The sequence below is a fragment of the Wyeomyia smithii genome, chromosome 2 (genome assembly GCF_029784165.1).
Source record: "Wyeomyia smithii strain HCP4-BCI-WySm-NY-G18 chromosome 2, ASM2978416v1, whole genome shotgun sequence".
In the NCBI taxonomy this organism is placed as follows: Eukaryota; Metazoa; Arthropoda; class Insecta; order Diptera; family Culicidae; genus Wyeomyia; species Wyeomyia smithii.
The window spans coordinates 112081130-112096369 of record NC_073695.1 but is presented as its reverse complement, the minus strand read 5'-3'; the positions used below and the strand labels follow the sequence as shown (position 1 = coordinate 112096369).

The following is a 15240-nucleotide window of genomic DNA, read 5'->3' as shown; positions in this document are numbered from 1 at the left end:
TATTCTTGCTGACTGTCAGCATTCAGAATTCTGTTTGCCGGGAATCAGCGAATTGCTGGTAATTGCTGAATTTCTGGCAACTCCATCCGTCAAACTGTTAGAACAATCACCATTTTGTGCGTGAAAAGGTTACGTAACTATAGAAAAATAAAAACGAGCTTTTAAGCGTATGTACTATGGATCTGGAATTTAAAAAAGCATTGCATGCGCTTAAAGAGAATAATTTTTTGATAAGAAGAAAATGTTTAATAAGTTAAGTTTCTGTCTTTTCTAGGAATTGGGAATTATTAGCAATAAACTGTTATGTTGTTTCTGCTACCAATTAGTGGAAGGTGATGTCGATGGGCTACGAAGACATTTGAAAGTTTATACTGAAAATTCAGATTTAAAGTCAGATAACTTTGAAAAAACTATTTGCAATGTAAAACATTTGTTTTAATAAAATAACAAAAAACGAAAAAACATTCTGGTATATGTTTTCTAACTTTTGCTGAGATACATCAGCAAATTGATGTCAAATGCTGAACAGGCAGCAATTCTATTCAAACAACTGATTTTCAGCAAAATGGTGTCAAAAATTTGACGTTTCGAATTGCTGATCGTTTCAGCGAGAAAGTTTGCTGATTTCATAGCTGATTTTTCAGCATGTAGAATATCAGCAAAATTTTGCTGGTTTCCAGCAATGAAAATTTAGTGTGTACAATTACATCAACTTTTAAGGTTTTTTGATGTTATTTTTTCGGGTTGTTTTAAAATTACTTATACGATTGTTAAATTTAGAAATCTATCCTATGAATAATTTTCCGGTTTAAATTAAAAAAAGTCTGTTGAATATGTCTTTTTTTATGACTTTTCCTATCAAGAAAAAAAATATATACATAGGTACCCCTGAAACACACTATTCAGAAATCGACATAAAAACTGCAAAAAAGGTGATTTTGAGTGTAAGTTCTATTCTATTTTCAGTGTAAAATCAAATCAGCGTGTTGGCACCTTTGAAAAACGTCAACAAATTGACTGTTGATTGTTCTTGTTGGCATACTGGTACGGCAAAAAATTTATAAAAGCAACATTTATTTTAGGAAAAATTACAGAACTAATACATTCCGCATTGATTCTAACCGTGAGATAAAAAAGGTAAATTCTTATTGTAACAAAATTTCAACAACCGTTGTAAATAAAATGTTACCTGGAGTGCTGTTATTACAGTGACGTGTACTTTCGGAAGTTGTTTTAAACGTCAAATGTTTCCAAACAACTAACATTGCGAAGGAAATTGATAAGTAAAATTTATTTCTTCGTTATATTCCAATTATAATAGAGTGATGAGTGTTCGAAAACGCCAAGATCAACGTTCGGATCAGGTTCCACTAGTAGCCCCTGGTAATAAATATGAACATGACGACAAGCATGAAGCTAGTGACCTGCGCGGGGATTGGGGCAACATAGCAATATTGTTTTTCCTGTACCTATTGCAGGGTATTCCCATAGGACTAGCCGCTGCAATCCCAATGCTCCTACAAAACCGCGGCGCTAGCTACAAACAGCAGGTGAGGAAATAATTAATTTCATCGTGCTGTTCTCTAATATGCAGCGTCATGCTAAACATAATAACTGATAACTACGCTGGAGAGATAATATAAATTTAACCTTCATTTACAGGCGGAGTTTAGTTTCGCTCATTGGCCATTCAGTATGAAACTACTTTGGGCTCCAATTGTCGATTCGCTTTACTGTAATCGCTTCGGACGTCGTAAATCGTGGCTAATCCCAACCCAATATTTGATCGGCATTTTTATGCTTATTCTCTCTGTGCATGTAAATCGATGGTTGGGAAGTGCTGCCGAAGATGGAGCACTAGTTCCAAATATACCTATATTGGCAGGGATATTTTTTGCCCTGAATTTTCTTGCCGCCACTCAAGATATCGCAGTGGATGGCTGGGCCCTAACGATGCTGAAACGATGTAACGTTGGTCATGCTTCCACTTGTAATAGCGTAGGACAAACGGCCGGTTATTTTCTGGGTTATGTAGCATTCATGGCCCTAGAGTCAGCAGAATTTTGTAACAGTTATTTGCGAACAGAACCTTCCGACGATGGATTAGTCACACTTCCTGGATTTTTGTGGTTCTGGGGTCTAGTATTTCTAGTTACAACAACACTAGTGGCATTATTAAAACGAGAATATCTGCCTAGTATTGATCGCGGGCACGACGAACATTTGGTGTTGAATATAAAAGAAACCTACACTTTACTTCTCAACATCGTGAAAATGAAGCCCATATTAATTTTGACTGCGATTCTGCTAACGGTAAAAATTGGGTTCTCCGCTTGCGATGCTGTTACTTCGCTTAAGCTGATTGATGCTGGCGTTCCAAAAGACAAACTGGCTCTTCTGGTGGTTCCACTAGTTCCATTACAAATAATTCTACCACTGGTGATTAGCAAGTATACCACTGGACCACGACCAATGGAGGTCTATCTAAAAGCTATTCCATATCGAATCGGTCTGACGCTGATCGCAGCTGCTGTTGTCTGGTTTACACCGGCATTGATACAAAACAACCACGTTCCTTACTATTATTACCTTATACTATTAGCCAATTATGGTCTTTATCAAATAGCTCTCTATAGTATGTTTGTGGCTGTTATGGCATTTTTTGCAAGAATCAGTGATCCTGCCGTAGGTGGTACATATATGACATTGCTAAATACATTAAGCAATCTTGGTGGTAACTGGCCGACTACGGTTGTTCTATGGATGGTCGATGTATTGACATGGAAGCAATGTTCTAACGCTGCTGATAATAGTTGTTCGGATATTGCACAGCAAGAGGTAAGAGAATTTTTCTTCAGAAGATGAGAAATGTATATTAATGATCAATTTTAACAGGTTTGCAGTGAAGGGAGAGGTAAATGTAATATCCTGATCGATGGATATTATATAGAAATTGCTATTTGTTTGGTATACGGAGTTTTGTGGTACCAATGGGGCAAGCATAAAATCCGCTATCTGCAAAGTTTACCTTTAAGCGCCTGGCGAGTAGTACAAGGACGAAAAGAACATTCAAGCTAGCAATTAATGCAACTTATTTAAAGATCCACCGAGAATGGCATAATCGAGTGATAAATTATGTTCGTTTGTTTTAGCGCAAATTTACTTTATATCTATTCGTTTTGTAATTTCAATACGGCACACATTCGCGCAATCGAAAGATTACCCAAATCGCCACTTATTTTAGTAGTGCAACATTTGTACATTTATACGACATTCTGTACTTTTACAACAATGCGACACGTAGTGTCACAAGATATTGAAATTCCTGTTGTAATAAGTCATTCCACCGGAAACGAAGGCATCTTTGCAAATAAATTATTTTGTCATGGACATAGCCTAGCTATAAATAAATGTCTGATTAGAAATAAAAACAATATTATCTTGAACACTAAAAAGAATATCTGAAATGTCCCATTTCTCGCTAAACATGTGGAAAGGGCCCGTATGTAAACAAGTCACAATTTCACGTTTTTCGATGAATCCAAGCTTAATCTACCCGTACAAATAAGATTGTTTGATTAAGAGTAAATTCTTTTATCAATAAATCATATTATTAAGGGCAAATTTCGCTGGTATTAATCAAAAAACGAGAAAATTTGGCTTGTAAACACATGCACATGCGCCCTTTTCACATGTTTGGCGAGATTTATGATTTTTTTAACCTTATATGTGCTTATATGCACAGACTAACAGACATAACCATCTCCCTGACACCGTAATCTCATTACCTATAGTTTGACAGTACCCCCATTATGACGAACCCCTCGATGCCGAGCCCCAAACAACAATGACCGCAAAGGGAAGACATCTGACGTGCTTTTCACTCCCATTCAGTGTTGCCTAATCTATCGATGTCGCTGTTCATAGCAGTGTGAAGCACAGCAGTGTAACATGCCATTTCATTCCCGCGTATACGAAAGAACAGGCTACGAACGTGTCAGGGAGGCGGACATAACACTTCGAACCCGGAGTGATTTGCGATAAGGGCGCAACTGGCAAAAGATAAACATTGAGGAATATCAGTTTGAAAATTTGCAAATACATTTTCAAATCCAAATTTCAAAGGAAGTGACTGACATTGATATCAATACCAAAAATCGACGTAAAATAACACTGTCTTATAGTTTCCTAACAATACTACATTAAATTTGTGCAAAAGTTTAGTTTTAGTCATAAAATCTGCGCTTTTCTTCTAACTTTTTTCAAATGAGCCTAAAAACATTCTGACAACGAGATTCGCCCACCTCTATTTCGCCTTAAAGGGCCTAGTTCGAGAATATCTTATGTCTTGGGTAAACCACAGACAGACGTCCAAGCAAGAACAACATTGATCAAAGTTTCCGTGTAAATTTTCAAAGTAAATTGCGTTATAAATCACTTGTATACTAGCGCCGCCTGGTGACCTTATCGCTACAATACTTTTTTTTTCGCTGGTGCACGAGGCTGGCGGTACTGGTAGCGCTATCTGGTTATGGATTGCTACTACAAAAAACTTTACACAAGTTTGGAACTCAGCTTGGATGTCTGTCTGCGGGTAAACTGTTTTGTCGCCCTTTACTACACACAAAATATTTTTCACGTTATTGTTACGTGAAATTTCCTGTACTTATTCATTTTCTGTCATTTTTCATGTGATAAACATAACATCTACGTGAAAATCACATGCATACTATGTTTTATCACGTAGTATCTACGTGAACTTGGCAACGTCAAACAGAATGAACTCTCCGTGCGAAAATATACAAGAATCAAAATGGCGAAGCTGTTGTGTAATTCGGTCTCTGAACATAAAATTGATTTCATCGATGGCTTGCCAATGAGTGAGATTTAGAAAAACCATAAGAATTCGACATGGAATCTTTAGCTTACAGATTTTGCACAGATTCAGTTCAAAGATCCAGGAGTTACCTGAACATAAACAGTAGCAGCTAACAGTAATTGGGTTGTTTAGCTACTCACGGATTTCGGATTTTTATATATCAGCTTAAAGAGTGTAATTTTCTGAGCAAAACGTGATTTTTGAAAATTTTATATCATTGTTCTTCGATTTTTAAATGAAGAATAAAAATCGCCAAAATCGCTACAATGACAGTTGATATATGGGAGAACTGTCATTGTAGCGATTTCGAGCAGTTTTAATTCGTGATTTAAAAATTCAAAAAGAAAATTTTTGAAAATCACGTTTTGTTTAGAAAATACAGCTTTTTCAAATGATACAAAAACCCGATATCGCTAAACAACCCAATTATCGACGGTGAATGTCTTAATATTTGTCAGTTTTATGTCGTTCAATCCATTTTCGAACTGGAAATTTTGCATGTCCGTGCGATTTATCTAGCAACATATTTAAAAAAATTCTGAAATCTAATTTCTCTCTTAAGAATTTGGGAAACCACAATCGAAATTTATACGTTTTATAAAACGTAGTAGCTATCCGTTAATCAAATGCTTTTCACTTTACCGGTAGTTAAATTCTACGTGAAAATCACATGAAACGTATATGTGTACTGAATAATATTCACAGGATAAATCATCTCACCAGATCATGATGAGCTCAAATGACAATCACGTAAAATCTACGTGAAAATGACAGTGGAAAATATTAACATAACTTTTCCGGTAATTATAACGTGACAATTATTTCAAGTGTACAGTCGCGAATTTTCCGTCTTACCGGTCTTATTGTGATTTCAGAGAAAAATTAGAATTTTGCGCTCTAACTGACAACCGCAACTGACAACCGAAAATGACAATCTCAGACAACACCGATAAAAATGCGACTCAAGAACTTGTTTGTCAAAGCGTATGCACTCTTAATTTACTTCAATTGAAATTGAATAGCATTGACTTATAGCGAATTTCTTTATTCCACTGTGTGCGGGCAAAACTGCCGAGGAATAATAAAACGTCATCGCCATTTAAGACGCAAGTAAGAAAGAGATGTCAGATGACTGTTTACGAATATAGCACGTGCGGAAGTGGGTTTAAGCTGACAAATTTTACAGTGCGCTTCGGGCAGCACGGCAGGACAAAACTGGGTCAAAATCGAGCGAATAAAGAAGGGTTTTGACAGCAGTTAGTGCGCTTCCGGGTCAAAACGAGGTGAGCTGGTGGAATAAAAAAATTCGCTATTAGTGCCGCCTTGATTTCTTGCCCTTGACTATGCAGCAGAGCCGCATTATGGTTTGCAATCAGAATGTTCTACGAAAAAAACTAGTTATAATCCATTATTTGATGTTGCTTAACAGTATGCAATATAACATAGTTTTCACAAAAAATGACCTTCCGTGCTTCGACGAATTGAAGTTTCGGACTTCGTTAGTATTGTTATAGTTCGGCCATTTGGAGCTGTTTGCAAAATACTGTTTCGATATTTAATGGTCCCCATGGCGTTGCCTCCGCTCTAATTTCGAGGTCAACCAACTTGTCACGTAACTTTGGCGTTTGGCCCATGGCCAGAAAAATTAGCCTTATGAATACCACATTATTTTTTCACTGTTCACGGAACTAAAATCACTAAAATTACCAGTTAACATCATCTCCTTTTATGTTTAACATTTACTTCTAGCGAAAATCCGAAGCTTCTGAGCCCTACCGCTAAGCGAAATTCGAAGGCCTAGTTTCCCCATAACTTCTATTGGCTCTAGCATGAGAATTCCCAAGCTCCAGAAAGTCTCATTTTGGAAATTTGTTTCCTTGGATAACATAAATGTTTTCCAGTACCGCAAAAGCGTACAGCGCATTGTTTCTATGTCTGTTTCTTGACTCTTCAAAAATAAGCTTTATTACTATCATAACATGTAGCGTTATTACTATCATAACATGTTAGACATAATTGTCCCACGACTTTTATTTTATATATCATGGTATTGTTGTGATAAATACATCAAATCGACAAAAGCATGCGAACTTTAACAAACCAGTAAAAATAGGCGAAATGGTGCCCATCGCTGATGGCAATAAATCGTACATGCCTTTGATGATGAATATGATATTCTTTTCTCGATCAAGACAAACGAAAACCTAAAGCCTGTAGTACACTCTTTGTCTAATGGTCAAATATTTGACCTTCTGACATAATGGTCAAATTTATTTGACATCATGGTTGTTGTTTGCCCGTGTTTGCCCCATGTTAAAATTGGAGAGTGACAAACAATTATATTTGACCAAATTTTTATCTGTCAAAAAATGACAAATATTTGACGTTTGGTCAACGAGTGTAGAGCCTGTATTACACTCTTTGACCAAGCGTCAAATATTTGGCAGTTTTTGACAGATAAAAATTTGGTCAAAGTTAAGTGTTTGTCACTCTTCAATTTTAACATGGGGCAAACACGAGCAAACAACAACCATGATGTCAAATAAATTTGACCATTATGTCAGAAGGTCAAATATTTGACCATTAGACAAAGAGTGTACTAAAGGCTTAAGAAACAAATAAGAAGACTCTAATTAACTAATGAGGTGTAGAGAATAAAACTTATTCGGATATTTTTGTATTTCAATTACGAACATTTTACCGCAGACTAACAGACATAACACGTCGAACAAATATTCAATAAAATCATCGATTGGATGATTCCAGTACTTTACGTTAGTAACACTAGCACCATCTGCTGTTGTGTTCGCGCTGCGTCATGTATTTCGACATCAGCGCCAGCGTTACTGCATGTGTCAATTGGGGAACTACAAAATATGTATGAGCTTGCATAACAGCGCCCCTAACGACGTTTTCGCGCGATGACTGTTATTCGATTGAAAATTTGAAATGAACGTTTTTTTGTGGCGATGGAGCTAGGTTCCAGTGTTACGTCTGTTAGTCTGTGATTTTACTATCCCCAGTTGAACGTGTATCGATTGCTATTCCTTACAGCACTTTTTTACCAGTGTTTGAGATGTCTGACAGTTGCGGGTGTTGCTTCTTCTTTTTCTTGAAAATACCCTGCATTCTAATTTTTTTGTGAAAGGACAATACCTAGAGACTGTGTTATAAACACCGTCTGTAGTCTTACCGCATAAGCCGGGCTGCCAAGTATACAAATTTTTCTGTGTTTTAAGATTTTTCGACCACGATACAGAAATGATAAAGAATTCATACAAAATTTTATTTTTTTTATACAGATTTCCGGACTACTTCGTGATTAGGACGAATCTTGCAATGACTACAAAACTCAAAAAAGACAAACAAAGTTTTCACTCACAAATTTAAATCCTAAATAACAGTGGAACAATATATTTGTCATCCAAATACTCTAATAAAAGCAAAATTGTTTTAGCTTTGTACATGGTAAACCTAAAACTTGAATTTCAGTCGCTTTGCATTATATATTCGTGACTTTATAGTTTCGCCTTTTACTTTACTTTTTACTTTTGCTCGAAAGTATCGCCCGTTACTTTGCGCCTTATTTAGATCTGCTCGATAGTATTGCCCTTTACTATGCGCCTTATTTTCATTTGCTCGACAGTATCGCCCTTTACTATACGCCGTGTTTACGTTATTGTATTCGAATACGCCCTTTGCTTTTAATGTTTATTTTGTTGACAACTTTGATTCCGCCCATTCATCAAGACGAAGTCAAGTTTCGCCTTTTACTAACGTAAACAACAAAAAGGGTGTATTCCTCATTCTACTTCGTTTTGATATAAAGTAGATTTCGCCCTTAACAAACATTAAAAAGCACTTAATAGTTAGAAAAGAGATACATTATTTTTTCGAAGTTTGAAGGTAGATAGTAGCTCACTTCATACGTTTTCGGTAAAATCTGTATTTGTTTACAGTTTGTTAGATTCGCCCTTATCACGAAGTACTCCGGATTTGTACAAAATTTCAGCAATCGATTTTTTTTTAAGTTTCGGTGTGAAACCGTGATGTTTCACAAAATGTTCGTACTAAAGCACTGGTAGCTCTGCCTCACAAATATTTCATCCGAACATCATAGTTTTCAGTGTTTCGAATGCGTTTCCCGCATAACCGCCATAACTGGCCGATTCGGTTTTCACAAGCAGTTCCGAATGGGAATTCGTTTATGTGCGAGTAGGCTTTAAAATCTATTATTTCTTCGTCCAACGTGGAACATTTGCACCTGATTGTAATTATATTGTATTTACGTTGACGACAACCAACGCTCTTCTTTTGCTCGTTTATTACTTCTGTTCGACTTCTCCTGGGCGCCCGGTATTAAACTAAGCGGAAACTTGCTTTTTTTATTTTCTCTGGACATTCAACATTTGGCTAAGCGGGAAAAATACCTGATTCGAGAGCACATACACAGAAAAATAAATCTACCCAAATATGCGGATTATTGACGCAAATCAGCCCTTTTGTGCGGGAAGCTACTTATAGGTAAAAGTGGTTTGCCTATTTTTGAGTACCTGCACGGAAGCACCATTTAGGTAAAATTGAATACCTTGAAACATCAATATCAATATCAAAAACTCCATACAAATTGTTACTCAAAATTAGGTATTCGCTTTTAAATGGGCTGTTGCGTTGTTTTCACCTAATTTTATGCGTATTATTTACCTAAACCAGTAAAAACGTTCAGGTTTACGTAAATTTACGTTGTTTTTACGTGTTCGCTTGGTAATATTTTTTAGTGTGAAGGAAAAAACAGTTATAGACCTGAGTTTTCTTTCAGGAATTTTTCCCAACCTTTTAACGGTTTAAGGCGACATTTAAGGTCGGATTCCAAGCCTAACTACCACAACCCCAAGCACTTTTAGGCACACGAATAAAATACAGAAAAATACAGATTTTTTACGAGTGCATACGAAGTTTTCAAAATAAAATCTGGCAGCTCTACGTGTAAATGTTGTGTTTTTGCTTCAGAGGTGAAGTTTCAAACCCTTTCACCCGCCAATTTTTCGTTATTCTGCGCAGGGATACCAAATGTGCAGATTTGTCTGCAAAACGCAGATTTCTGGAGCCCGTGTGCAGATATTTATTGATTTGCAGATATTTGCAGTTTTTCCACGGTTTTTGCAGATTTTTGTCAGAGTCTCCTTATATTTGCGCAGATTTCCTCAAAATGTGTGCAGATTTTCACAGACTTGCCTGCGCGAGCGAAATTTTTTCGGGTCACGGATAGATTTTTTTCAGATTTCGAGCACATTTTTCCGGTTTTTCGAGCAGTTGCAGACATTTTTCAAAAACATTTGGCATCTCTGATTCTGCGGCTGCGCTGCGTTGTGTGATGTTCTGTAAATTTCAACCTTCGCGCAAAGCGAGAAATATTTTCGTTTTTTGTTGAGCTGCTTTAGTGTTTTGCGTATTTTTTTAATATATTGATAGTAAAACACGCGTACTATTCCAGCAAATATTCACTAAAACACAGTATTCGATGTGACGAAACTTTTGGTTAAAATGCGACGAAGTTGCGCTCCTTCAATGAAACGCCCTCTAGTAAATATTAAACCTCCTGAACAATCCTTAGGAAAATTCTCTAAGCAAGCAACAGTAGTAACATCAAATATAGAAGCTGATCCCGTCATGGTAGAATTGCTTAATAGCTCAGAAAACCATGCTCATGCGCTAAAGGCTTCATCCAAAATAAGAAAACTCAGGCCGCCAAATAAAAATGATTCAGAGGATAAATATGTACTAGTACGTTTTACGGTCGTATACGGTAAAATAAGCACTCGAAAACACAAAACCTGGGAAGGTGATGGTACACTAGAACTGATAGGTCGCTGTGCGACTTTGAGAGATGAGGAGGGGAAAACCATTTCTTCCACAAATGGAATAAGACTGGAAGATGTTGAAGAGGGTTCTCGACTAGTTGTTGGCTCTAAAGAACTGGAGATAATAGAAAAAATAGTCGATTCCGACACAGAGGGGAGAAACAATTCTAACGTCAACCAGTTGTCACCTGCTCATTTTAATCATCGTGATAGAAGCTTCAAACCACCAAAAACAAGCCAAAATGCCGCTTCTCTCATTCTTTCAACAAATTCTAACGTTCAGACGTCATTCAAGAGCGTAGGAACACAGAAACTTTATGGACCGATAGGTCTGAGCCAAACAAGAGAGGAAAAAAAACACAGAAAGATGACGCTCCAGATGAATTCATCCCGTTATTAATGCCGACCCCATCTTTTGAGCATCAATGGAAACACAACAAGAACAAAGTTCCGCTATCTGAGGTATCCGTGCCATATTGTTTAGCTAAACATTTGCGTCCTCATCAGCGGGATGGTGTCAAATTTTTATACAAATGCATTATGGGATACACGTTACATGACCACGAGTGCTTCGGAGCCATCCTAGCCGATGAAATGGGATTAGGAAAAACATTACAATGTATTTCTGCAATATACACTCTACTTAGGACAGGACCTTATGGCCAAACACTAGCAAAACGAGTTTTAATCGTAACACCAAGCAGCTTGGTGGTGAGTTGGAATCTTGAGTTTTCAAAGTGGCTAGGCTCAGAGCGAATTTTCACTTTCATTGTTGGCCCGAATAATAAACTCAAGAAATACGCACAATCGCCTCATATACCAATACTGATAATTTCATACGAAATGCTAGCTAAACAAATAGCCGATCTAGAGTCCGTAAAATTCGATTTAATGGTTTGTGATGAGGGCCATCGTCTTAAGAACAGCAATATTCGAGTTTTTTCTGTTATAGATAATATCGATTGTAAATGTAGAATTCTGCTCACCGGAACTCCCATTCAAAATGATTTACAGGAATTTTATTCTCTGATAAATTTTGTAAATCCGGGACTTTTAGGCTCATATAGTGAATTCAAAAGTAAATACGAAACACCGATTGTACAATTGCAGCAACCAAATATTTTACCACAGTTGCAAGAACACGGCAATACTCGTCTTGATGAACTGAATCAAATTACCTCGGTTTTTGTACTTCGTCGTACGCAAGAAATTAATAATAAATATTTACCTGAAAAGCAAGAAGTAGTAATATTCGTTCATCCTTCAGCGCTTCAACAGAAGCTTCTCCATATGGCGTTAGAAAATAACAATCAATCCGGTGCGGCATTTACGTCACCCTTACAGTTAATCACTATCCTAAAAAAAATATGCAACCATCCATCGCTCATCGCAACCAAAACGGAAAATGATCCTGAATCGCTAACTAAGCTTCTCAACGACCATCTACCAGTTTGGACTGAAATGGGCCCAGCTGATTCCGGAAAAGTTGGAATCCTCGAAGTTTTACTGGAGAGGTTAATCGAACGTCGAGAGAAAGTCGTTATCGTTTCTTACTACAGTAAAACATTGGACATGATAACGGGACTCTGCGAGTATCATAATTACAAATTTTGCCGTCTTGATGGATCTACACCATCTAATGACAGATGTAAAATTGTATCTAGCTTCAATAGTTCGACGTCTGACATCTTTATAATGCTCTTGAGTGCCAAGGCTGGTGGAGCAGGGTTGAATCTGGTTGGTGCATCTCGATTAGTTTTGTTTGATAACGATTGGAATCCCGCAAGTGATCTACAAGCCATGTCTCGAATTTGGCGAGATGGGCAAACACGGCCCGTCTACATATACCGCCTAATCACTGCGTATTCCATCGAAGAAAAAATATATCAGCGACAAATCTCAAAAACTTCACTGAGTGGAACGGTTATTGATCAGAAACAAAATTTAAATAATCTTAAATTCTCAGACGAAGATCTAAAAGATTTATTCTCTACTTCAATCTGCGACGATGATTGTCTTACCCATCAGTTACTATCGTGCACCTGTCAAGGAACGGGTGATGTACCGGAATTCCTAAGCACTCGCAAAAATGATAGTGATTCATCAGGAGAAAGCCGATTTCAACTACGAATAAAGAAAACGCAACCAATCAAATCACAAAGATCAATGAAAATGCAAGAGCTAATGCGATGGGAACATCACCGTACTCCTATCAGGCTCGATGTTTTAGAGGTAAGAGTAAAATTTATGTGAAATGATGCATTTAACCGTAAGAAATGAATATTTTTCAGGAACTGTTATTAGTTGATAGCCTAGAAGACTATGTTTTTGTTTCGCAATAGAATAAACCACACTCTAGTGAAATAATATAACCATGATTAAACGGATGACACTACGTGTCAGTATAGCTATTCATCATTTTCAAGATAAATGTTACTTCCGAATCTTCCATAGAGATGTGCTTTAAGTTCACTCATTTTTTCTTGAATTTCTTTTGATAATTTTTGGATGTTTTCTATTTCCTGTTTCTTCTTTTCCTTCACTTCGGCAAGTAGCTCCTATTTTAAGTAGAAAAGGCAGAGCATAGTAAATTAGTCATCATCTAAAATATCACTAGATATGGGTTACTAACCTGTGTTCTAGGCAAATTATGCGATATAAACACTTCACCAATAAGAAATGGGATCTGCAGGTCGTCGTCGAGCAGTTCGATCTCATCACCTGCCTCTTCTAAATTTTTCAACTCGTTTTGTTTGATTTTAAGTTCTTCTTTGAGATCCTCGACTTTCGCGTTGTAGTTAGCAAATTTGTTGATCTTCATTTGATCATCGAAAGTAATGTGAACATCTGAATCCTTTTTTGTTTCAAATAGAGAACTTTAAGTAGTCTGCAAATCAGGCAAAAGGCGAATACTTACTGGTTGAAATGTTCCCTTATTCTTATTTTCCGATTTCGAGCCCATGTTCTGAAGATTACTATATTTGTAAAGGAGCACAACTTTTATAAATTGTTTCACCTATTGTGCGGTGCGTGCTAGAATGGGTAATTTCACATTGAAAGAATGGAATGACGAAAAAAGCAAAATTGTACACACCAAGAAAATATTACTAAGCGAACACGTAAAAACAACGTAAACTTACGTAAACCTGAATGTTTTTACTGGTTTAGGTAAATAATACGCATAAAAATTGGTGGAAACAACGCAACAGCTTAGTAAAATGCGAATACTTAATTTTGGGTAAAAAATTGTATGGAGTTCTTGATATTGATATTGATGATTCAAGGTATCCAATTTTACCTAAATGATGACTTCCGTACAGGTACTCAAAAGTAGGTAAATATTTTTTACCTGAAAGTATTGTCTGTTGCAAATATAACACTTAATATTTGATTTACTCAATTTTTCTACGTGGGGATACGTACCTTGTGGAAAAACGCGTTAATAAAGAAATCCGTGTAGAAAAACGCGTAATTTGAAAATCCTTCAATTTAAACATCCGCGTGGAAAAAACCGTTAATTCGAAAATCCGTGTAGAAAAACACCTAGTAAAAAATCTGAATGTATCTCTGACGATCCACTTTCATCGAACCACTTTGAATTGTTACGCATTAGTAGATACTTTAAAAATTCAACACACGTTAACTGTTTCAACTTAAACTTAACAAATGCCAGATGCTTAATGGCAAAGGTCAACGCGTGAAAGATTCTTTTTATTACTCTAGTGAGATTCAACCAATGAAAAATTTCGATCGCAGTGAGCGTTGCGGCCTGAAATCGAAAACTCTTATTGAGCAATTCTGAAAAATTCTGCTTATTGCCACACAACAAAGTCAAATATCTCAAGAAAATCAGGGAAAATGCTAAAATATAAAAAATAAATCAGGACGCCCAAATAGGACTTCAAAAACAGGACATGTCCTGCTAAATCAGGACGGATGGTATCCCTATTTATTGTTCGGTTGTTTGTTCTTTTATTTCTTCAACGCCTTCGCCGGAAAGCGTCGCGATCCTCTATTTTATTGGCAAGAAGCAGAGTGATGTGCTTGCGCTTTATCACTTTGCTTTCACTTCTCATTAGCTTTTTAGTATGAAAAGTGTTGACCAAATACATTAAATATTTACCACAGCAGCAAGACATAAGAGCAAACACACGTAAGGTCTAAACACAATTGATACGTTGCGGCTGCGTTTGCGGCAATTTGAAAGTTGTAGAGTAACATGTCAAAAGGATCTATGTACTTTCATCGATTTTCTTGATTGACTTTTCATTTGTTTTAGAGTTCAGCTAAAGTAACTTTTCCTAACGTGGTTTTTATTTAGAAAGCTAGATTAGATGCTCCGCTATCAAATGGTGTAAAGGACATATCATGAAACGTGTTTAATAAGCCGTGGCGGTTGGAAGAAACCGATCGATCAAAGCAGATAGGTCCTTTTGACATGTTGCTCTACAGTTAGTTATTTTCTGCCAAATTATTGTCAACGCAACGCAAACGTATCCA

At 36.7% G+C, this 15240-nt stretch overlaps 3 protein-coding genes across 4 annotated transcripts; 2 read left to right on the top strand and 1 right to left on the bottom strand.

The window, feature by feature from the left end:
* The first annotated feature begins 986 nt into the window (after positions 1–986).
* Positions 987–3434, top strand: LOC129721894 (acetyl-coenzyme A transporter 1). Of its 2 annotated transcripts, none has more exons than XM_055674991.1 (4): positions 987–1137; positions 1322–1550; positions 1663–2838; positions 2896–3434. In XM_055674991.1, the coding sequence occupies exons 2-4, from the start codon at positions 1326–1328 to the stop codon at positions 3076–3078; spliced, it is 1584 nt and encodes a 527-aa protein (XP_055530966.1). In that variant the 5' UTR covers positions 987–1137; positions 1322–1325; the 3' UTR covers positions 3079–3434. The 2 variants fall into 2 exon arrangements, with proteins under 2 accessions (XP_055530966.1, XP_055530965.1); XM_055674990.1 differs by having other exon boundaries at positions 1210–1550.
* Positions 3435–10220: 6786 nt separating this feature from the next.
* Positions 10221–13151, top strand: LOC129724614 (DNA repair and recombination protein RAD54B-like). Its single transcript, XM_055679631.1, has 3 exons — positions 10221–11069; positions 11108–12972; positions 13032–13151. The coding sequence occupies exons 1-3, from the start codon at positions 10424–10426 to the stop codon at positions 13080–13082; spliced, it is 2562 nt and encodes an 853-aa protein (XP_055535606.1). The 5' UTR covers positions 10221–10423; the 3' UTR covers positions 13083–13151.
* On the bottom strand, positions 13119–13816 carry LOC129724613 (probable prefoldin subunit 4). Its single transcript, XM_055679630.1, has 3 exons — positions 13658–13816; positions 13373–13594; positions 13119–13298 (listed from the first exon to the last, which is right to left on the bottom strand). Exons 1-3 carry the CDS (start codon positions 13700–13702, stop codon positions 13149–13151), a joined length of 417 nt encoding a protein of 138 aa, XP_055535605.1. The 5' UTR covers positions 13703–13816; the 3' UTR covers positions 13119–13148.
* Between the last annotated feature and the right edge of the window lie 1424 nt (positions 13817–15240).